Here is a 25,517-nt window from a genome sequence, read left to right as displayed (position 1 = left end):
TTAGATAAACTTCTCCTTAATGCAACCGCTGTGTCAGATTTCAAAAAAGCTTTACCGAAAAAGCAATCTGAGTACGGCGCTCAGACACAAAAACAAGCCATACATATATCCGCCATGTTGGAGTCAACAGAAGTCAGAAATAGCATTATAAATATTCACTTACCGTTGATCTTCATCAGAATGCACTCCCAGGAATCCCAGTTCCACAATAAATGTTTGTTTTGTAAGGTAAAGTCCATTCTTTATGTCCAAATACCTCCTTTTTGTTCGCGCCTTCAGTTCACAAATCCAAATTCACGACACGCAGGCCGGACGAAAACTCAAATTCCATTACAGTTCGTAGAAACATGTCAAACGATGTATAGAACCAATCTTTAGGATGTTTTTATCATAAATCTTCAGAAAGATTTCAACCGGAGAATTCCTTTGTCTTTAGAAATGCAATGGAACTCAGCTACCTCTCACGGGTGCGCGCATGGCTGAAGCTCATGTCCATCTGGCAGACCTCTCACTCAATCGGCTCTTATTCTCCCCCACTTCACAGTAGGAGCCTCAAACAAGGTTCTAAAAACTGTTGACATCTAGTGGAAGCCTTAGGAAATGCAATATGACCCCACAGAGACTGTATATTGGATAGGCCAAAACTTGAAAAACTACAAACCTCAGATTTCCCACTTCCTGTTTGGATTTTTTCTCTGGTTTTTGCCTGCCATATGAGTTCTGTTATACTCACAGACATCATTCAAACAGTTTTAGAAACTTCAGTGTTTTCTATCCAAATCTACTAATAATATGCATATCTTAGCTTCTGGGCCTGAGTAGCAGGCAGTTTACTCTGGGCACCTTATTCATCCAAGCTACTCAATACTGCCACCCAGCCATAATAAGTTAAAGATAAACTTCTTGTTAATCCAACCACGGTGTCAGATTTCAAAAAGGCTTTACGGCGAAAGCAAACCATGCGATTATCTGAGAACAGCACCCAGCAGACAAATCATTACAAACAGTAACAAGCCAAGTAGAGGAGTTACACAAGTCAGAAATAGTGATAAAATTAATCACTTACCTTTGATCTTCATGTTTGCACTCACAAGACTCCCATTTACTCAATAAATGTTCGTTTTGTTCGATAAAGTCCATGTTTATATTCTAAAACCTCAGTTTTTTTTGTTCAATAATCCACTGTCTCAAACAACATCCGGTGACATTGCAGAGCGTGAAACTCAACAAAACAGAAATTCTCATAATAAACATGCATAAAAGATACAAATGTTATACACCAGCTTAAAGATAAACGTCTTGTTAATCCAACTGCTGTGTCAGATTTCAAAAAGGCTTTACGGCGAAAGCAAACCATGCAATTATCTGAGAACAGCGCTCAGCAGACAAATCATTACGAACAGTTAGTAGCCAAGAAGAGGAGTAACAAAAGTCAGAAATAGCGATAAAATGTATCACTTATCTTTGATCTTCATATGGTTGCACTCCGAAGACTCCATGTTACACAAATGTTTTAGTTTGATAATGTCCCTCTTTATGTCCAAAAACCTCAGTTTTGTTGGTGCGTTTTGTTCAGCAATCCATTGGAACAAAGCGCGGTCACAACAGACAGACAAAATCTAAAAAGTACAATAAAAGTTCATAGAAACATATCAAACGATGTTTAAAATCAATCCTCAGGTTGTTTTTGTCATAAATAATCGATATTTCAACTGGAAAAAAGCTTCGTCAATAGAAAAGGAGAAGCAAGAAAGGCACGCTCCCGATCACACGCTGGACTCATGTCTGGAAATTTCAACTGTCCACTCATTGAAAGTGCTATATCTTCTTCATTTTTTTGAGTAAAAGCCTGAAACAATGCCTCAAGACTGGCCACATGTAGAAGAAGCCATAGAGATCGTGAACTGGGTCCTAAGTCTTTGTATGCTGGATAGGCTTTCAATGGAAAAACAGGCTTTCAAAATAATAGTACTTCCTGGATGGATTTTCCTGAGGTTTTTGCCTGCCATATCAGTTCTGTTATACTCAGACATTATTTTAACAGTTTTGGAAACTTTAGAGTGTTTTCTATCCAAATCTACCAATTATATGTATATCCTAGCTTCTGGGCCTGAGTAGCAGGCTGTTTACTATGGGCACGCTTTTCATCCAAAATTCCGAATGCTGCCCCCTACCCTAGTGAAGTTAAAATCAATACAAGTATATATTTTTAAACCTACATATTTAGTTAATATTGCCTGCTAACATGAATTTATTTTAACTGGGGAAATTGTGTCACTTCTCTTGTGTTCTGTGCAAGCAGAGTCAGGGTATATGCAGCAGTTTGGGCCGCCTGGCTCGTTGTGAACTGTGTGAAGACCATTTCTTCCTAACAAAGACCGTAATTAATTTGCCAGAATTGTACATAATTATGAGATAACATTGAAGGTTGTGCAATGTAACAGCAATATTTAGACTTAGGGTTGCCACCCGTTAGATAAAATACGGAACGGTTCCTTATTTCACTGAAAGAATAAACGTTTTTTTTTCTCTAAATTATAGTTTCCGGATTTGACCATATTAATGACCTAAGGCTCGTATTTCTATGTGTTATTATATTATAATTAAGTCTATAATTTGATAGAGCAGTCTGTCTGAGCGGTGGTATGCAGCAGCAGGCTCGTAAACATTCATTCAAACAGTACTTTCCTGCATTTGCCAGTAGCTCTTCGCTGTGCTTCAAGCATTGCGCTGTTTGACTTCAAGTCTATCAACTCCCGAGATTAGGCTGGCAATACTAAAGTACCTATTAGAACGTCAAATAGTCAAAGGTATATGAAATACAAATGGTATAGAGAGAAATAGGCCCTAATAACTACAACCTAAAACTTCTTACCTAGGAATATTGAAGACTCATGTTAAAAGGAACCACCAGCTTTCATATGTTCTGAGCAAGGAACTTAAACGTTAGCTTTTTTACATGGCACATATTGCACTTTTACTTTCTTCTTCAACACTTTGTTTTTGCATTATTTAAACATATTTCATTATTTATTTGAGACTAAATGTATTGTATTATATTAAGTTAAAATAAGTGTTCATTCAGTATTGTTGTAATTGTCATTATTACATATATATATATATTTATATATATTTATATATATATATATATATATATATATATATTTATATATTTATATTTAAAAATCGGGCGATTTTAATCGGTACCGACTTTTTTTGGTCCTCCAATAATCGTTATCGGTATCGGCGTTGAAAACCATAATCGGTCGACCTCTAGCACCAACCCCTGTTTTTTTTTTATTGTACTACCTCATACAAGCACCAACCCCTGTTTTTAATGGTGTAGCTTTACACAAAGCAAGATGATGATATCAGCCTCTACCCTGTGCCCTGCTCTCTTCCTCTCCTCTTTCACCCTCCCTCGCTCCCTCTCTCCCTCTGCTCTGAACCGTGTCAGTAAGTGATCCCTTTCCACTCCGTTGGCTAAACAGGCTAACGTGTCATGCTGCTTCTCTTTATCACATGCAGCCTCCTGTGAGGCTGAGGAAAGCAGAGCTGAAGGGGGGAGCTGGCTAGCGTGTGTGTGTGTTCCTGCATACACGCCACTGTACCTGTGTTTGTGTGTGTGTGGGTGTTGTCTGCCTCTTATTTCACTTTCTGGCTAACTAAACCACATGACCCACCAGGCAATAGCCCCTAAGCTCAGCCGGTGGAGGGATGAACATAAAACATGTAGCATTATAATAGGCTAATAAGAACATTCCCCTGAACATTCTGTGCCAATGGAATGGGCTGGCTTCAGTCAGAGCAAGGCTGAAGTGCAGGCAGCCAACCCAGTAGCATGCTAACGCTAGCAGGCTAATTCCGAGAGAGGAGACCTATTGATTGTGTGTTGCTTTAAAGATTGACATAAAACACATACTTCAGTTAGGACTCCTTTCTTTATTATGTGTATTTGACAGGGACAATAGGCCTACATATCAACATTTCAATAAATGTGGCAGTTTTATCCAGCCAGCTCATTTTCATCTGTAGTCCCTTGTACTTGTGTTTTTTGCGTGAACTCTTTAAAAAAAAATAAAAAATCTGTTTCTAATATGTTCTTCCTCTTTCTTTCCAGGTCACTGAACAGAAAACCAAAGGTGCGTTGTTTTCATCTTTTCCAACATTCTGCAACCACTCCTACCTCCTATTACCTTAGACTGACTTACTGATTGAAAAGAGAGGGGGATGGAGGGAGAACGACAGTCGGAGCAACAGAGAAAGTGAGAGTATGCACAGTGTGTGCTTAGCTGGCAGGGTTTTGAAGTGAATTGAACCCAGAGCACTGTAGATAGAACACATCCTCTCACTTCCCTCTGTGCCAAAGCTCTTAATGAGCGAGAGAGGAGGACTGGAGAGAGGGAGAGGACCTGTTATGTGGTGTGACTGGCCAGATGGGGCCGGGAGGGGCTTATGTTTTGAGGGATAGTCGCTAGGAAAGCTCATTAGGGCATCTGTTAGTGGTCCTGTAACGGCCATCTAGCACTTAACAGGAGGTTGGGGAAGTGGGGGGTTTAAAGGTCAAGATGAGGAAGGGACATCTTAGTGTAATAACCCTACAGGGTATAGTAGGCTGCTGGACTGTATCTACTGGAGCCTGTCTGTGCTGCTGAGCTGCAATAATGAGCAGTAATCTGGGTTAGTTAGCTTTGTTAGTCTGTTTCCATCCAGTTAGCTTTGTTAGCCTGTTTCCATCCAGTTAGCAGTAATCTGGGTTAGTTTTCTTGGTTAGCATGTTTCCACCAAGCCATTTTGTATGGCTGAAAAGTCCCCTGAAAGCTGGCTGGTGTTGACTGTTGAGGAGAGCAGGGTTAGTGTGAAGGTGCATGATAGGGGTAACAACAGGCAGGGAGAGGCCACCAGTGTAATACTGCACTTTTCTACTGTGGTTGAAATGGGGAGGCCCAACCTGGGTCTGATGGAGGGAGGAGGCGAATATATATGGGGGTGGATGGAGGAATAGAGAGATTGGGGTGAAAAAGGCAGAAGGAAATTCACCTGGCTTGTCACAAACATATTTCCTTCTCAGGAATGACAAAAGTGAAAGAAAGGGTCTGAAGGAAACAGACTGCAGGAACAAAGTACATGAAAGAAACAGAAAGAGTAGTGTGAGAAAGTGAGCGAGAACACACTCGTTTCCTGTCTACAGTTTACACATACAGTAAGCAGTGCGCATCTAGATCAACATAAAAGGCACATGTGTGCACACACGGCTAAGGCATACAGGTACATTCATATAAATAAGTTCCCTCTGCCTCACCAACCTCCACTGGGACTGTATGTAGTATAGGCACTCATACAAACACAATTATATCAATGCATAGCTCTTTTTGGGGGAGAACCCTGGCATTGTGACCATATCTTGGGTTTAAACGCTTTAAAGTGGGCATTGGAATTATTCCTGGTTTTGAAACTTGGCATATTTTCGGGAAAATAGGAATCCCTACCCTGGAGTGTGTGTGTGAGAGAGAGAGAGACTAAAGTAAACAGGCATCTATCACTATGTGATGCCTAATGATAGCTCTCATATACAGCCACTGTCCTATCTCTGTCATTTGTATAATTCACATCACATATGTGATTTGCGAGCTATTCTGCTCCACTGTTGGGGCAAGTAACATAAGCATTTAGCTGCACCTGCTAATCTTGGTACGCGACCAATAAACGTTGATCTGATACAGCTACATACCAGAGGAGGCTGGTGGGAGGAGCTATAGGAGGACGGGCTTATTGTAATGGTTGGAATGGTTAGTTTCTACCACCACTACCATTTACAACACAGCCGTGCCTTAGTTTCTACCACCACTACTATTTACAACACAGCCGTGCCTTAGTTTCTACCACCACTACTATTTACAACACAGCCGTGCCTTAGTTTCTACCACCACTACCATCTAGTGTTAAAACACAGCCGTGCCTAAATCTCTCCTGTCTATGGCAGGTAGCATGCCCCACCCCATCAGACACCAGTCCTCCCTGTCTACTGGACCATCACCCATGTGGAGGCATGTTCTCCCTGGCGCTGCACGATGAGGGGATATTGTAACATAGGGATACATATCCGGTAACTCTGTTAGCATGGAGAGGTCTGCGGTAGTCCTTGAAGGATGGATGGATTAAGGAGGAGTAGGAGGGAGCATACACACAGCATCCATTCCAGACGGAGCTGCAGCCACCACATTTACATAGCGCCATAAGATCACATTGTTATTCCAAATCTGCGGCGACACAACGCTGTCATTTCATAAGATTAATTTGCCGTTTCACATTGACTTAATTACACACAGCGCTTTGTGTCGTAGCAGAGCCATAAATTGCAGTGTATTCTGGAGGGAATTTATTTATTCCTCGCGCTGCTGTCGCTGTGATGTTGTCTCTTTAGCGGCTAAACGCTATGAGAATGAATACAGTGGAGGTGGATATTAGCCAATCACTGAACAGAGGCAAGGGAGGCATTCATTCAGTTTATGCTGTATTGTCTAGGAGTATGTTAAGGTTAGAGCTGATATGTCTTGTTGGGATTGTATATAGCAGAGGAGGCTGGTGGGAGGAGCTGTAGGAGGACGGGCTCATTGTAATGGCTGGAATGGAATAATGGAACGGTATCAAACATGGAAACCACGTGTTTGACTCATTCCATTTATTCCATTCCAACCATTACAATAAGCCCGTCCTCCTATAGCTCCTCCCACCAGCCTCCTCTGGTATGTAGCTGTATCAGACCAAAGTTTATTGGTCGCGTACCAAGATTAGCAGGCGCAGCTAAATGCTTATGTTACTAGCCCCAACAGTGGAGCAGAATGGCTCGCAAATCACATATGTGATGTGAATTATACAAATGACTGAGATAGGACAGTGTCACACACACACACACACTCCAGGGTAGGGATTTATATTTTCCTAAAAATATACCAAGTTTCAATACCAGGAATAATTCCAGTGCCCACTTTAAAGCGTTTAAAACCAAGATATGGTCACAATGCCAGGGTTCTCCCCCAAAAAGAGGGGCGCTGTGCCACCTTGCCGGCTTGGCTGCGCCACTATGTAAAGAATTCAGCGCAAATGAAACTGATTTATTAATGATAGTTACTCGATCTTTGATCGCCGTGACATTGTTGTGAATTGCGGAACAAGTTGTTCATAAATTCTGACCATTATCATGCTCCTCAGTTATTTCAGCGCATTTCAGCACATCTTGACACACAGCACACCTGGAGAATAGCGGTCCAATCATACAGACATTGTAACGGCAGTCAAACAAGTAAAATTACCAACGTTGCTAAGCTTGCTAGATAACTTCCTTCAACGAATGACAGAATATCTCCTATATTTGGCTAATTGGAGTTGCTGATTATACAGACAGCAGATCAGCTCATCAGTAACTGGGAGATGAAGAGTGGAAATAACTTGATATTTAATCTATTTTAACGGGGACCAACTCTGTTTAAAACATATCCGTATCTACGTTTGTTGATTCTCTACAGACGCTCTCATATGGGCAGCAAGTACGAGACAGCACAGAGGAAATGCTGCGCAGCACATCTTCACATGCATCGGCCAGAGACGAGATTTGATCCTGTAACCTAATGGATTACAGAATGAAGTTAGGAATTTTCATGCTAGACAGGAGTTAGGATTTTAGGTTTCAGTGGGATTGGGACTGGATAGGAAAATAGGCTAGGCTCTAGGACAGGAGAAGATATCATTTTCTCTCATGCCTCTCTGAATTGGTAACAGACTTAATTTCTGTGACATAGATACCTATTTAGTGAATTGTGCATAGGCCTGTGAAATGTGTGACTGTCGAAATGACAGCGCAAAGAGGCCCATGTTATTTTGTAGGCCTACTGTAGCCTGCTGTAGAGGTTTCCTGTAGGGTTTATTAACTGTGTGCGGGCAGTGTGTGCTTTGAATTCATGGTGACTGTGTGTGAAGTAAATCCACTAGGCTAGTGGCTTTCAGGCGACAACCTGTTTGGATAATGTGCTGTTATATGTTGTGCTAACCTGCTGCTGCGCATGTTGTGTATTTTGGGGAATTGCATTAATGCAACGTTGGGGGGGAAATGTTGTAGGCTAATTTCCCGGGTCTTGTCATTTTATTTTGGGGGGAAATGTGACAGTCCCGGGATCCAGTTATTCATGTTAATACCTACTCCTGGGTTGTCAAAGCCGACACTTCCAGCGACCACTCCATAACCCACACTACCTTCAGGAAGACATGAATCTATAGCGGTGTACGTTGAGGTGAGCAGGCTGGGTGTAAGGCTTGCGCTGGCTGCTGAGGGAGTTGTGGTGGGATGATGTATGGGGTGGACAGGCAGGGTTGAGTGGGCAGGTAAAGTAGCAGTGGAGTGTAGGAAACTGGGCAGTCAGGTAGAGGAGTTGGACTTAATGGGTTACTGCAATAGGGGACGCAGTGGGCCAGTTGGCTCTCTCTCCTTAGGTCAGTTGCATAACATTGACACTTTATCTCACACACACTCCTACGTGTGTGTGTGTGTGTGTGTGACTGAGAGTTCCACCTCTGAACAGGTCTCTCTCCCAGCCACCAGCTGCAGCTACTCCCCAGTACATTCCACCAATGTTTTATGATAGGGAAATGGTGTGTGTGAAAAAAGTATCCTGTCCTGCTAACCTGAACCAGCTCCAGTCCTTGTGCCCTCATCCTGTCTGTCTGGCCTCCATCTTGGGTGCACACTAACACTCAAATCCTTAAAGCTGCAATATGTAACGTTTTGGGCGACCCGACCAAATTTACATAGAAATGTGTGTTATAGATCAGTCATTCTCATTTAAATCAAGTCTAAGAAGCGGTATACTGTATCTGTTCTATGTGTGCTATTTCTATGGTTCCCGTTCTTAAGTTTCATTTTTGCATATTTTACTTTTGGTTCTGTACACCAGCTGAAAATACAATTTTGGGTTATGGAAAATATATTTCATAGCGGTTGAAATGGTACAATGATTCTCTACATTATACTTGCTTGTTTTGTCACAAACTGAAATTAGGCAAACTATTAGAATTTTAGCAACCAGGAAATGGTGGGGTGATATCTGCATAGTGCATCTTTAAAATGTTTTAAATTGTTGAGTATATTGTTGAGTAAAGTATATTGCCATTTCAATATACAGTAGCCAGACCAAAGTGTTAAACACAGTTGAGTCCTCCTGCCTTTCAGACCTCTATAAGTTATCAGGAGACCTGGGAGAGAGCTGTTCCTCTAAACTACAGTCCTCCTGCCTCTCAGACCTCTGAGGGATCAGGAGACCTGGGAGAGAGCTGTTCCTCTAAACTACAGTCCTCCTGCCTCTCAGACCTCTGAGGGATCAGGAGACCTGGGAGAGAGCTGTTCCTCTAAACTACAGTCCTCCTGCCTCTCAGACCTCTGAGGGATCAGGAGACCTGGGAGAGAGCTGTTCCTCTAAACTACAGTCCTCCTGCCTCTCAGACCTCTGAGGGATCAGGAGACCTGGGAGAGAGCTGTTCCTTGAAATTACAGCCCCATATTTAATCAGGATTAATTAAGCCCTATCATCTCCACCTCCCCTCTGAGACCCTCTGCTCAGTATGGCAGCTCAGCTCAACAAGCTGAGGGGGAGACAGACGAGCCCCTCAGAGAGACACAGTCCACACACAAACATGGATGGATACATGCATGTAAATACACACACAATCTCGTTCTTATATGATTGTTACATTAACCTCAGTCTCATCTGATCTTATTTTCAGATCAGTATCTATATACAGTATTCTTCTGTGATTAATCGACTAGCTGATCTGTTAGGCCTGGTATCTATATGACTGAAGTTACCTGTAAGCAACAGATGTTTTTTTTGTTGCCAACATTGACTGTCATTCATTGGTCTGCATTGTGAAGCTATTCAATAATGTATTCAGCTCTATTGCACGCCGCCATCTTGGTAAGGCCATGACACATCCCATCCTTTTCATGACTGCGTTCTATTTTTACATCCATAGCTTCCCTGAACCCAATATACCACAGTATTAAAGTCAACACTTGTAGTGACTTGCTTTCCAAGACCCGCCACTGCTGTGAAATGGAGCTGAACACTTTTCCTCCTGAACGCAGCCCATTTATAACAGAGAAGACCTAGTAATTAATCTCTCCGATCGACTCTTGTTTCCCCCCAAACATTGGGCAATAGTAGCCTGTTTAGAGCAGTGTGAGCTGTTGTCGAGGCCCCGGGTATGAAAGCTCTCCATTCAGTTCCTCTCTCTGGCCGATTTAAAGACGTAAGCTATGGAAAAGCCTATAATTGTGTGTGTGGCCCGATTTGATGAGTGGGGAGCAGTCTGCATGGTGCGAACACACACAGACACTGAGACAGACAGATTAAGGGCACCTCAAACTTCAGACATTTGGCCTCCTTTTTTTACTTGTGTGGCTACGAGCCAAATAGCTTTGCACTTCTGTCATCTGATGAAGGTGAAGCTACTTTCTGCTGAATGTGTTGCACTGTCTTTTCTGTGAAGGAAAACTATAGTTGCACCCCCGATCACTATTGAAGCAAAAAACACTGACTTTCAAAATAAAACGCAGGTGAAATGGTTTGAAACACAGAATGTTTATTTATATTTTTTTGATTGTGTTTTGAAAATGCAGATTTTTGAACTCTAACGTGACCCCTGGTGTGTGTGTGTGGGATCGTCAGAAAATTAAGGGCTCTTTTCAAGTCCTTTGCGTGAGGCTGTACGATCTCAGGGCCGTAGTTTGATGTGAATCTTTGATGAACTGGGAATCCACACAACGCTCTCCAGCTGAGGACTGTGTATCCAAACTGGCTCAAACTTTTTTCCATCTCTTTCTTTCACTGTATTCATCACACCTCATGGATTCTGTTTTTAGAGGAAGAGTAGTGCTCTAATTGTAAGTGGATTAGAGGGAGGGCTGGATTCAGAGAGACACAGACAGACACGGGGGTGGTGGGACTGTGACGCACACTATTCTCTGCACCATGTTGTGATTGGTGTAGCCAGAGAACAGTCCGCTAGCCCCACCTCTTCGCTCCCTCCATCCGTCCCCAGTACTTCTAGAAGCCTCTACGTCAGAGAGACCGCCATCACTCTAATACTGTTCTATTTAAAGGCGGGATGTAGAATACTCCGTTTTAACAGGAAAATCCCCTCTGAATCAGCAGCAGGGAGAATTAGCCAGCGTAATTTATATGCCTTCCATCTGCTTGGCCTAATGTAGCCATCTTTGGCTATAAACAATGAGGAATGGATGAATGAGGAGGGAGGGGTAGGGAGGAGAGGTAGAGAGCGAGAAGTCTGATGCGAGGCGAGCTCCAGCTCGAGCTTTCCTGCCTAGTTCCTATGCTGCAGGCAGGCTGAGGTAGAGCTGGAGCTGGTCAGGGGGCTGGTGGCAACAGCTGTAGCCCACAATGAGGCTCTGCTGCTGGGGCAGAGGGAGAACCAGGGGGGAAATCAAATAAATAAATCAAATCAAATGTTATTAGTCACATGCGTCGAATACAACAGGTGTAGACCTTACAGTGAAATGCTCTCTTACGAGCCTCGAACCAACAATGCAGCACAAATATGAATAAGAAATAAAAGTAAAAAGTAATGAAAGAGCAGCAGTAAAATAATAATAGCATGACTATATACGGGGGTACCGGTACAGAGTCAATGTGCGGGGGCACCGGTTAGTTGAGGTAATATGTACATGTAGGTAGAGTTATTAAAGTAACAATGCATAGATAACTACAGAGAGTAGCAACGGTACAAAGAGGGGAGGAGCAATGCAAATAGTTTGTGAAGCCATTTGATTAGATGTTCAGGAGTCTTATGGCTTGGGGGTAGAAGCCTCTTGGACCGAGACTTGGCGCTCCGTTACCGCTTGCCGTGCGGTAGCAGAGAGAACAGTCTATGCCTAGGGTGGCTGGAGTCTTTGACAATTTTTAGGGCCTTCCTCTGACACAGCCTGGATGGCAGGAAGCTTGGTCCCAGTGATGTACTGGGCCGTACACACTACCCTCTGTAGTGTCTTGCTGTAGGAGGCCGAGCAGTTGCCATACCAGGCAGTGATGCAACCAGTCAGGATGGTGCAGATGTAGAACCTTTTGCGGATCTGAGGACCCATGCCAAATCTTTTCAGTCTCCTGAAGGGGAATAGGTTTTGTCACGACTGTCTTGGTGTGCTTGGACCATGTTAGTTTGTTGGTAAAGTGTACACCAAGGAACTTGAAGCTCTCAACCTGCTCCATTACAGCCCCGTCAATGAGAATGGGGGCATGCTCGGTCCTCTTTTTCCTTTAGTCCACAATCATCTCCTTTTGTCTTGATCATGTTGAGGGAGAGGTTGTTGTCCTGGCCACACATGGCCAGGTCTCTGACCTTCTCCCTATAGGCTGTCTCATCGTTGTTGGTGATCAGGCCTACCACTGTTGTCATCGGAAAACTTAATGATGGTGTTGGAGTCGTGCCTGGCCGTGCAGTCATGAGTGAACAGGGAGTACAGGAGTGGACTGAGCACGCACCCCTGAGGGGCCCCTGTGTTGAGTATCAGCATGGCGGATGTGTTGCTACCTGCCCTTACCACCTGGGGGCGGCCCGTCAGCAAGTCCAGGATCCAGTTGCAGAGGGATGTGTTTAGTCCCCGGGTCCTTAGCTTATTGATGAGCTTTGAGGGCACTATGGTGTTGAACGCTGAGCTGTAGTCAATGAACAGCATTCTCACATAGGTGTTCCTTTTGTCCAGGGGGGGAAAGGGCAGTGTTGAGTGCAATAGAGATTGCATCTTCTGTGGATCTGTTAGGGTGGTATGCGAATTGGCGTCGTTCTAGGGTTTCTGGGATACTGGTGTTGATGTGAGCCATGTCCAGCCTTTCGAAGCACTTCATGGCTACAGACATGAGTGCTACGGGTTGGTAGTCCTTTAGGCAGGTTACCTTAGTCCCTGTGCCCAAGAACACTATGGTGGTCTGCTTGAAACATGTTGATATTACAGACTCAGACAGGGAGACATTGAAAATGTAATTGAAGACACTTGCCAGTTGGTCAGTGCATGCTCGCAGTAAACATCCTGGTAATCCGTTTGGCTAAGCGGCCTTGTGAATGTTGACCTGTTTAAAGGTCTTACTCACATCGACTGCGGAGAGCGGGATCACACAGTCTTCCGGAACAGCTGGTGCTCTCATCCATGTTTCAGTGTTATTTGCCTCGAAGCAAGCATAGAAGTAATTTGGCTCATCTGGTAGGCTTGTCTAAATGGGCAGCGCTCAGCTGTGCTTCGATTTCTTATAAGCCTCCGTGGTTAGGGTCCCGCTCCTTGAAAGCGGCAGCTCTAGCCTTTAGCTCAGGGAGGATGTTGCCTGTAATCCATGGCTTCTGGTTGGGGTATGTACGTACGGTCACTGTGGGGACGACGTCATCGATGCACTTATTGATGAAGCCAATGACTGATGTGGTGTACTCCTCAATGCCATCGGAGGAATCCAGGAACATATTCCAGTCTGTGCTAGCAAAACAGTCCTGTAGCTTAGGATCTGCTTTGTCTGACCACTTTTTTATTTTTTTATTGATCGAGTCGCTGGTGCTCCCTGCTTTAATTTCTGCTTGTAAGCTGGATTCAAGAGGATAGAATTATGGTCAGATTTTCCAAATGGAGGGCGAGGGAGAGCTTTGTATGCGTCTCTGTGTGTGGAGTAAAGGTGGTCCAGAGAGTATGTATTTTATTGAATTTTTTTATTTATTTTTTTCCTCTGGTTGCACATTTTAACATGCTGATAGAAATGAGGTAACTTATTTAAGTTTCCCTGCATTAAAGTCCACGGCCACTAGGAGCGCCTTCTCTGGGTGAGCGTTTTCCTGTTTGCTTTTGGCGGAATACACCTCATTGAGTGCGGTCTTAGTGCCAGCCTCAGTCTGTGGTGGTATGTAGATAGCTATGAAAAATACAGATGAAAACTCTCTAGATAGATGGTGTGCTCTACAGCTTATCATGAGATACTCTACCTCAGGCGAGCAAAACCTCAAGACTTCCTTAGATATCGTGCACCAGCTGTTATTTAGAAAAATAAACTCAGCAAAAAAAGTAATGCTCTCTCACTGTCAACTGTTTATTTTCAGCAAACTTAACATATGTTCATACAAATATTTACACAACAAGATTCAACAACGGAGTCATAAACTGAACAAGTTCCACAGACATGTGACTAACAGAAATTGAATAATGTGTCCCTAAACAAAGGGTGGGTCAAAATCAAAAGTAACAGTCAGTATCTGGTGTGGCCACCAGCTGCATTAAGTACTGCAGTGCATCTCCTCCTCTTGGACTGCACCAGATTTGCCAGTTCTTACTGTGAGATGTTACCCCACTCTTCCACCAATGCACCTGCAAGTTCCCGGACATTTCTGGGGGGAATGGCCCTGGCCCTCACCCTCCGATCCAACAGGTTCCCAGACGTGCTCAATGGGATTGAGATCCGGGCTCTTTGCTGACCATGGCTGAACACTGACATTCCTGTCTTTCAGGAAATCACACAGAGAATGAGTAGTATGGCTGGTGGCATTGTCATGCTGGAGGGTCATGTCAGGATGAGCCTGCAGGAAGGGTACCGCATGAGGGAGGAGGATGTCTTCCCTGTAACGCATAGCGTTGAGATTGCCTGCAATGACAACAAGCTCAGTCCAATGATGCTGTGACACACCACCCCAGACCATGACAGACCCTCCAAAACGATCCCGCTCCAGAGTACAGGCCTCAGTGTAATGCTCATTCCTTCAACGATAAACACGAATCCGACCATCACCCCTGGTGAGACAAAACGGTGACTCGTCAGTGAAGAGAACTTTATGCCAGTCCTGGCCACATCTGCAGTCCTCATGCTTCGTTGCAGCATGCCTAAGGCACGTTCACGCAGATGAGCAGGGACCCTGGGCATCTTTCTTTTGGTGTTTTTCAGAGCCAGTAGAAAGGCTTCTTTAGTGTCCTACGTTTTCATAACTGTGACCTTAATTGCCTACCGTCTGTAAGCTGTTAGTGTCTTAAGGACTGTTCCTCAGGTGCATGGTCATTTAATTGTTTATGGTTCATTGAACAAACATGGGAAACCATGTTTAAACCCTTTACAATGAAGATCTGTGAAGTTATTTGGATTTTAACAAATTATCTTTCTATCCTGCCATTACAGCATATAACCAGCCAGCTGAATGTTGATACATTTAAGCATCTGTACCTTGGATGGTGCCCACATTGATCGTGTCCATGTTTATAAGTATCTGGATAGCTGTCTTTAAAAAACACACAGAAGGCCCCCCGAGTGGCGCAGTGGTCTAAGGCACTGCATCGCAGTGCTTGTGTCGTCACTACAGACCCGGGTTCGATCCCAGGCTGTCACAACCGGCTGCAACCTGGAGTCCCATAGGGCTGCGCACAATTGGCCCAGTGTTGTCTGGGTTAGGGGAGGGTTTGGGCGGGGGGGGCTTTACTTGGCTCATCGCACTCTAGTGACTCCTTGTGGCGGGCTGGGTGCCTGCAGGCTGACTTCAGTCGTCAGTTGAACAGTGTTTCCTCCGACACTGATGAAGCTGGCTTCCAGGAGGCGGATGTCAATTAGTGTAGTTTGGCGGGTCATGTTTTGGAGGATGCATGACTCGACCTTCGCCTCTACCGAGCGATGAGACAAGATCATAATAAGATCGCAATTGGGGAGAAAAAGGGGGTAAAATATTTTTAAAAGTAAACACACTGAGTTAAGAAGTTGAGAATAAAAACGGGCTTCTACTGAAATTAGGTCATGCCTAATAGTATCGCCGTGCACTACACTTTATTACACGGCGACAGGTTCAGTACACATCACTGCATTCTTAATCAGAAATTAGGCCTAGTTTAGCCCTCCTAGATCAGTGGTATTCGGAGTCGCTAGTGCTGTCACGTGGGAAATGCTTATGTTTCCACCCTAACAATGGGAGTCGTCCCAAGGCAGAAAGGCAGGCGACAAGTTTAGGCACAAAACAAGCCCATAGAAATGCAGTGGACTTATTTTGGCGAGAGTGAAACATCTCGCTTTGCCTCTTCCTCTCTGATACTATGCATGCATACAAGGACCGGACATTTTTCATTAAGAGCTTAATGGAAACATGCAACAATAGCAAGCCTATCGTCTTTCAGTCAAAAAGCTATAGCCTGTTATTAAACATGCAACTCCTATAATGAAGCAGCTAATAAAACGTCATTTTCAAACATTTACCCAAATGCAATTAGCGGGAAACACCGTTCTCAACAGAGCACCTAATGTGAGCAGTTCCATATGTGACAGAGATGAACATCTCTTTTAGAAACGTAGAAAGAGGGGGAATCTAATAGCAGCTACTATGATGGGTTGCTAATATGACTAGGATAATGCATTTGGCTTCTGGACAACAAAAGAAAGTTGATATGAAAACCAATAAAATAATTGCCTCCACGTTTCTATGGATGGATTTTCTCAAGGCTACTTTGACACAAGGTAAGACATGCCTGATTTATTTGAGGTAAAGTGAAAACATTCAGGTTTCAAGCTCACATTGCAAAGTGGTGGGTGATGTGCTGCCTTCCCTGTGGCTCAGTTGGTAGAGCATGGTGTTTGCAAAGCCAGCATGGTGTGTGCAACGCCAGGGTTGTGGGTTCGATTCCCACGGGGGGCCAGTACAAAGAAAATAAAAAAATAATAAATGCATAAAATGAAATGTATGTATTCACTACTGTAAGTCGCTCTGGATAAGAGCGTCTGCTAAATGACTAAAATGTAAAAATGTAGTCAACGGTAGATGGCCTATGCAGCTGAATTCACTCCAGTAGCCTACACAGGCTTTTTGAGAAGCTACTCTTGTGCTGTCTGACAGATGGTAGGCTATTCCGCTCCTCAAACTAGGCTGTGTATGCTGTGCGCGTGTGATAAATTAAAATGCATGACGACTAACAAATACACACGAGCCAATTTTTAATTCCACAAATTTACTCTATAGACCGATAAGCAAGACCGGTGAAATGTGTTTTTGGGGGCTAACTGATTAACCGGTAACATCCCTAATGCAAACATATTTGAGAAAGATTATTAGAAAAATACAATATCATTGAGTAAATGTATTTATTGGTGCTTTGATAAGATATTTGAATTGAAGGTTATTTGTGGATGTGAATCTAAATGTACTTATTTATTTTAAGGTTGTTTCGATTTGGGGTGGGGTGGGGTTGCCAGAAATTCTGGCCAACAAAATGGGGTTACCCCGGTCTCAGGGATGGCTAACTCTGGAAATTCCTTTTGTCTTTACAGAGTTAGGTGAATCTGCTTTTAGTTTTTTTGCACCTTACTTGTGAAAAAATGTATAATGTTTGTTTTCTATGACTGTTTTGTATCTCTGCTTTTCATGTTGTATTAATGTGTATATTTTTGTAATTACAGGCCTCTTCTTTATAAGAGATCTTGGTCTTAGTATGACTCCCTGCTAAAATAAAGGTTAAATAAATGTTTTTGTATGACACCATTCTGTCCTCTTCCCCCTTACTGTGGGCCTCCCGGTTACATAACAGTGTGTGTGAGCTGTTCACTGTTCACTGCACAAACATTGGGCTGCGGTCAATGGAGCAGCACTGTTCCCATACAGCATCGTACGCAGAACCCACACATGATTTTCTGTGGGTTACTTAATAAGGCCTGAGGGGGTGTGTGGTATATGGCCAATATACCCCGGCTAAGGACTGTTCTTGTGCACGACGCAATACCACAACCCCCCGAGGTGCCTTATTGCTATTATAAACTGGTTACCAATGTAATTAGAGCAGTAAAAAAATAAATAATAATGTGTTATACCCGTCGTACTGCATACGGTCTGATATACCACAGCTGTCAGCCAATCAGCATTCAGGGCCCAAACCACCCAGTTTATAATGAGCTTTTTACTATGTGAGATTATTAAGCAACAGGATTGTTGCCCGTCTCACACATTGATTCTCTCGTACTGTAAAACGCATCACAATCTCACGCTGGTTTGTTTGGCTTCTGGTCTGTGTTGCTGGATCCTGCTGATGTTTTTACTAGTGTTGCCATGCCAGATCTTTCTCTCTTGCTCCCTCTGGCTGTGTGATTTAGCAGGCATGTCTTTGTTTAGACTGCATCCCACTACTGTCTGTGTCTGTGAGCATTCCTCTTTTCCCAAGTTATTTAAATCAGAATTTTGTTGAATTATTTTTTGCGGAAGCATAACAAAACAGTGGAACAAAAATGTATGAATCTGTTTCTAAGGAATTTGTCAGAGAGCGGTATAGTCAGCTTATTTTGCTGTGTTTTTAAGCCTTTGTCTTTTAGTAGGTCGTTTTTTTAAAAAATGTATTTAAAAAATATATATATATGTTTTACCCTCACCATGTTTTCTACACTTACACATACATTAACATATTGGTAATTGAGCAGATGCTGTTATCCAGAGCGACTTACAAGCCTCTTTTACTTGGTATAATAGGTTAGCTTGTGTCCATTTCAGGTGGACCTTTTGTAGTGCCCGAAAATAAATAAAATGATAATTTACTAGCATGGTAAAAATGATCATGCATTTAATGAATTAAGTGGCAGAGCGGCAGTAGGCTCTTTGCTGACTATCACGTTTATTATGTAAGCACCAGTACAGAGATTATGACCAGAATACATCTCTTTTCCATAATGCACCTGATGCCTGTCGTTGCAAATCTGATCCTCTTGCTACTTGGCCTCTCTTCATACGGATTGAGCCCTGACCTTTTTGAGCACTTCCCCTCTGTTGCTAATACTTAAGATGCTAGCCTACAAAACTGCTAATGTTGAGCCTGGAAATTAATGAGTACAGTACTTAGCTTCTTAGCAGCCTAGCATGCTAAAACAGTTGAGGCAATACATGAATATAGTACTTAGCTAGCATGCTTAATGGTGCTTGCTAGCTATTACTGAGCTGAGGAAATTAATGAGTTGAGTAATTAGCTAGCATACCATGCTAAACAGTGCTAGCTGGCTTATGCTAATGCTACGGGGGGAAAAAAATGTATGACATGTATTCACTACTGTAAGTCGCTCTGGATAAGAGCGTCTGCTAAATGACTAAAATGTAAAATGTAAATGCTAGACTGAGGAAGTGGGTGAGTGGAGTTTGTCATAGGGGCTGGAAGCGTAGACATAATAGACGGTCAGGGTGGAATGTAAATGTGAGAAGAAGTCACGGCTAGGTCAGTAGGATGGGTGGGGGGGTTACAGAGGGAAGAGTAGCTCTAAAACTTGCCTATTTTTCCAGGGTTAGGATGTGATTGTCCTTATAAACACTAATCTAAGATCAGTTAGTGGGCTTTGCCTTAAGCCTACTAATGCTTAAGATCGAGGGATGATGAGCTGATGATGCCTCGGTATCATCAATAGACTGCTAAGTATATGAATGTGTGTGTGTTGAATAAATCAGCTTCTGCCTGGTCCCCTAACCTCCTGCCGCCTCTCTCTTCCCTCCACAGTGCCAGACTCAGCCAAGCCCGGCCCCACCCCTCCTCCTCCCCCCGCCAACCCCAGTGCCACCCCGTCTGTGCCCCCCACCAGTGGCAGTAATGGCAAGCGCGCCCCTTCCAGTGCCCAGCAGCAGTCCCAGCCCTCGCCCGCCCAACAGCGTTACCCGCCAAGAGAGATCCCTCCGCGCTTCCGCCAGCAGGAGCACAAGCAGCTGCTGAAGAGGGGTCAGCCGCTGCCCCCTGGGACCCTTCCAACTGTACCAGGACGACCCGAACCTGACTCGAGTCAGAAATCCTCTGGTGCATCGCACACAGGTTAGCACTTCACTTTGAGCTTTTTCCTTTGTGACCTTTTGACCTCTGGGAATGTTCCACAATCCTGAACTTGACTACAGTCGACAGTCCAACTTGTTTTCTCTGTGATTATGTGTTGTACATTTATTTAGTGGAGCTTTTCCGGGATTCCTGTCTTATATTGATGATAGTTCAAGTGTTTTCCCCATATTTTGTTTAGTTTGCCACTTTGCATTCTCCTTTTAGGTATGTTTAGTGTATGCCATTGTCACCTTGCCTGTTTCCTTGGGTCTGCTGTGTACCACACTGTGCTTCAGACTGCAGTCTAGTTTACCTGCAGGGCTGTGTGCACCGCTGTGTGGGAGGATCTGTTGTTGTGTTCCTTGTTTGTTTTGAATGTGCTCGACCTGGCCTGGGATTCTAAATAGAGAGAGTAAATTACAGCAGGCAGCCACTGTGGAGGGGCGGAGAGTAAACACATCTGGCATGTGTGTGAGAGAGAGATTTGATCTGATTTAAACAACCTGAAGACCAGTCTAAAGATTTCAACTCAGTCATTATTAGTTTCTATAAGTTAAATTTGTGTCTGCAGGGTTTTTTTCTGCATAGAAAAGTATTGGGCGGGCTGCCTAATAGTGTTGCATGGTATACCGACCCTTCTGTATTTTTTCAATACTAGAACATGAAAAATGGTTTGGTACTGGAATTTATTTTACTTCCGGTACTTCTGTCAAATGTGTCTCATTGATCAAGTCTGTCTACCAGCGCAGCCAATGTCCACCTTATAGTGCGAGTGCACCGTGCCTGCTCCACTTAGCCTGTACTGGGTGTCTGGGCTGCATCATGTTAGCTCCCCACTCATGCTGCACTGGGAGTCTGGGCTGCATCATGTTAGCTCCATACTCATGCTGTACTGGGAGTCTGGGCCACATCATGTTAGCGCCCCACTCATGCTGCACAGAAGTTAACACACTTGAATGGTGCAGCACTTTACAATGCAAGAAGATACCAGTCGCTTCCAGCTTTGTAGGCTAACGTTTCTTGCTAGCTTACAGCTGACGCTACAGTGGTTCCTCCTTTAAAAGTTGCAGCATACCTTGCAGGCTGATGCAGAATTCTATGGTACGTCATTTAATTGTCAGCTAGTTTGACCACCAGAGGGCATCTTTGAGAAGCATAGTCTTCAATATTGGCATTACTAGAGAATTTAAAACCTTTTCTGTAAGAGCATAGTATATGGGATTGATTTTAAGAAATTTAACGTGATTAATATTATGGTGTTTCTATTCCAAGAAAAATGAAACCCCCAGGGTTTCTGTTAGGATGTAACGGAAAATATGGCGCTGTACAACGTGACAGTCGGGAGTAGGCTACAGTACTAAGAGCGTAAGAGGATTGGAGGATTCTAAATTAATATCTAAGGGGCATAACATTTCCACACCCTAATTGTAGTGTAACCAATACCCAAACGGAGATTCAGTGAAAATAAAAAATCTAATTGATTTGTCAAGACCAGTCCCCATGTTGTTTCATAGCAGCACGAAAGGATGCTGAAATAGCTACTGTTTCAAATCATATTGCTTCTAACTTCAATATGCTTTTTAAATAAGGATGGAACGGAAAATATGGCGCTGTACAACGTGACGGTCGGGAGTAGGCTACAGTACTGGGCTATTCAGCTAAAGAATCCCCGTGTCGTGCTGGCACGCGGGAGTCCGGGGTTCAATTCCTTGACGGGGAGGAAGGAGCTGTCCTTGTAAATAAGAATTTGTTCTTAACCTCTCTAGGCTAGGCGGGACGAATTCGTCCCACCTACGTAACAGCCACGGCTATCCTGTGGCGCGATTTTCAAAACCTTAAAAATCCTATTACTTCAATTTCTCAAACATATGACTATTTTACAGCCATTTAAAGATAAGACTCTCGTTAATCTAACCACACTGTCCGATTTCAAAAAGGCTTTACAACGAAAGCAAAACATTAGATTATGTCAGCAGAGTACCAAGCCAGAAATAATCAGACACCCATTTTTCAAGCCAGCATATAATGTCACCAAAACCCAGAAGACAGCTAAATGCAGCACTCACCTTTGATGATCTTCATCAGATGACAACCCTAGGACATTATGTTATACAATACATGCATGTTTTGTTCAATCAAGTTCATATTTATATCAAAAACCAGCTTTTTACATTAGCATGTGACGTTCAGAACTAGCATACCCCCCGCAAACTTCCGGGGAATTCGCTAACATTTTACTAAATTACTCACGATAAACGTTCACAAAAAGCATAACAATTATTTTAAGAATTATAGATACAGACCTCCTCTATGCACTCGATATGTCCGATTTTAAAATAGCTTTTTGGTGAAAGCACATTTTGCAATATTCTAAGTACATAGCCCAGGCATCACGGGCTCGCTATTTAGACACCCGGCAAGTTTAGCACTCACCATAATCATATTTACTATTATAAAAATGTCATTACCTTTTGTTGTCTTCGTCAGAATACACACCCAGGACAGCTACTTCAATAACAAATGTTGGTTTGGTCCAAAATAATCCATCGTTATATCCGAATAGCGGCGTTTTGTTCGTGCGTTCCAGACACTATCCGAAATAGTAAAGAAGTGTCACGCGCTTGGCGCAATTCGTGACAATAAAATTCTAAGTATTCCATTACCGTACGTCGAAGCATGTCAACCGCTGTTTAAAATCAATTTTTACGACATTTTTCTCGTAGAAAAGCGATAATATTCCGACAGGGAATCTCCTTTTCGGCAAACAGAGGAAAAAATCCCAAAGGCGGGGGCGGTCGGGGTCACGCGCATAAGCTAGTGTCTCTTGATGGGCCACTTGAGAAAGGCGATAATGTGTTTCAGCCTGGGGCTGGAATGACGACATTCTGTTTTTTCCCGGGCTCTGAGAGCCTATGGAAGACGTGGGAAGTGTCACGTTAGAGCAGAGATCCTTAGTAAATGATAGAGATGGAAAAGAAGTTCAAGAAATGGTCAGACAGGCCACTTCCTGTAAAGGAATCTCTCAGGTTTTGACCTGCCATTTGAGTTCTGTTATACTCACAGACACCATTCAAACAGTTTTAGAAAATTTTGGGTGTTTTCTATCCATATGTAATAAGTATATGCATATTCTAGTTACTGAGTAGGAGTGGTAACCAGATTAAATCGGGTATGTTTTTTATCCAGCCGTGTCAATGCTGCCCCCTAGCCCTAACAGGTTAACTGACTTGCCTAGTTAAATAAAGGTTACACTAAAAGCACAACATTTCTACACCCTAATTGTATAATTGTAGTCTTCTAACCAGTACCGAAACTAAATTTATCAAGACCAGTCCCAATGGTGCTAAAATAGTTGGAGGCTATTGCTTCAAATCCTATTGCTTCTAACTTCAATATGCTCTTTAAATAAATAAGACCTACACCACTTTTAACAGCACATTACTCAACACTAGTGAGACTCATGTCGCCTACGGTAGGCCTACAGTATATAGGCAAATATGACGTGACTCTCCGCCAATAATTACATATTGGGGGGATTCTAAATTAATTAATGAATTAAAACCAAAAGCCGCCCCATGGATCTCTTGGTGGCGGCTGGCACGGGTATCAAAACTGCATCTGTAGCAACACATTTTGCAGTGTCTTAGACAGCTGCGCCACTCGGTAGGCCCAAACGAAAGTGAGTGATTTGTTATCTGAATAAAGGCCCTCTGAATTTTTCACGCCATTATTAGTTACATTGTTTTAGTTTGAATGTGCAGACTGGCACTAAGAACAGTGGGATTGTTTCCCTAGTCAGCGCCATTATTAGTGCAATGCCCCTTAACCTCTATGGGCTAGGTGGGACGCTTGCGTCCCACCTACTCAACAGCCAGTGTAATCCCGTGGCGCGTTATTCAAATACCTTAGAAATGCAAAACCTTCAATTTTTCGAACATATGACTATTTTACACCATTTTAAAGATAAGACTCTCGTTAATCTAACCACACTGTCCGATTTCAAAAAGGCTTTACAACGAAAGCAAAACATTAGATTATGTCAGCAGAGTACCCAGCCAGAAATAATCAGACACCCATTTTTCAAGCTAGCATATAATGTCACAAAAAACAAAACCACAGCTAAATGCAGCACTAACCTTTCATGCCTTACCTTTGACGAGCTTCTTCCGTTGGCACTCCAATATGTCCCATAAACATCACAAATGGTCCTTTTGTTCGATTAATTCCATCGTTATATATTCAAAATGTCAATTTATTTGGCGCGTTTGATCCAGAAAAACACCGGTTCCAACTAGCGCAACATGACTACAAAATATCAAGATACCTGTAATCTTTCTCCAAACATTTCAAACAACTTTCCTAATATAACTTTAGGTATTTTTTAATGTAAATAATTGATCAAATTTAAGACGGGATAAACTGTGTTCAATACAGGACGGAAACAAAGTGGAGCGAGCTTTCAGGTCATGCGCCTCTAACAAACAGTACACTTCACTCGACCCTCGATCTGAACAGGGCTTCTTCATTTCTCAAAAGAAAAACATCAACCAATTTCTAAAGACTGTTGACATCCAGTGGAAGCGATAGGAACTGCAAGCAAGTGCCTTAGAAATCTAGATTCCCATTGAAAACCCATTGAAAAGAGTGACCTCAACAACAACAAAATTCCTGGATGGTTTGTCCTCGGGGTTTCGCCCGCCAAATAAGTTCTGTTATACTCAGACATCATTCAAACAGTTTTAGAAACTTCAGAGTGTTTTCTATCCAAATCTACTAATAATATGCATATCCTATCTTCTGGGCCTGAGTAGCAGGCAGTTTACTTTGGGCACACTTTTCATCAGGACGTGAAAATACCGCCCCCTAGCCCAAAGAAGTTAACTACCGTTCCACAAGTGCATGTTCATTAATTGTTTATGGTTCATTGAACAAACATGGGAAACAGTGTTTAACCTCTTACATCTAGACGTTCCGCTAGCGGAACACCTGCTCCAATATCCAATGATAGGCGTGGCGCGAATTACAAATTCCTCAAAAATACAAAAACTTCCATTTTTCAAACATATGACTATTTACCAGCATTTTAAAGACAAGACTCTCCTTTATCTAACCACACTGTCCGATTTCAAAAAGGCTTTACAGCGAAAGCAAAACATTAGATTATGTCAGCAGAGTACCCAGCCAGAAATAATCAGACACCCATTTTTCAAGCTAGCATATAATGTCACAAAAAACAAAACCACAGCTAAATGCAGCACTAACCTTTGATGATCTTCATCAGATGACACACCTAGGACATTATGTTATACAATACATGCATGTTTTGTTCAATCAAGTTCATATTTATATCAAAAACCAGCTTTTTACATTAGCATGTAACGTTCAGAACTAGCATACCCCCCGCAAACCTCCGGTGAATTTACTAAATTACTCACGATAAACGTTCACAAAAAACATAATTATTTTAAGAATTATAGATACAGAACTCCTTTGTGCAATCGAGGTGTCCGATTTTAAAATAGCTTTTCGGTGAAAGCACATTTTACAATATTCTGAGTAGATAGCCCAGCCATCACGGCTAGCTATTTAGACACCCACCAAGTTTAGCCCTGACCAAACTCCGATTTACTATTAGAAAAGTTTGATTACCTTTGGTGTTCTTCGTCAGAATGCACTCCCAGGACTGCTA

At 42.9% G+C, this 25,517-nt stretch overlaps 1 protein-coding gene across 7 annotated transcripts in view; it reads left to right on the top strand.

Annotated features, from left to right (window-relative positions):
• The window catches only part of LOC106601827 (trinucleotide repeat-containing gene 6C protein), an 87,023-nt gene that overhangs the window by 14,435 nt on the left and 47,071 nt on the right, over window positions 1-25,517 (top strand). For all 7 annotated transcript variants that reach the window (XM_045719937.2, XM_045719943.2, XM_045719942.2 and 4 more), the window contains exons 3-4: window positions 4,121-4,142; window positions 19,523-19,828. In XM_045719937.2, coding sequence (XP_045575893.2) covers window positions 4,121-4,142; window positions 19,523-19,828 — 328 coding nt within the window. The remainder of the gene's footprint in view (window positions 1-4,120; window positions 4,143-19,522; window positions 19,829-25,517) is intronic.

The sequence above is a fragment of the Salmo salar genome, chromosome 06 (genome assembly GCF_965601325.2).
Source record: "Salmo salar chromosome 06, fSalSal1, whole genome shotgun sequence".
Lineage (NCBI taxonomy): Eukaryota > Metazoa > Chordata > Actinopteri > Salmoniformes > Salmonidae > Salmo > Salmo salar.
The sequence above is the reverse complement of the archived record's forward strand: the minus strand, read 5'-3'. Positions and strand labels throughout refer to the sequence as shown.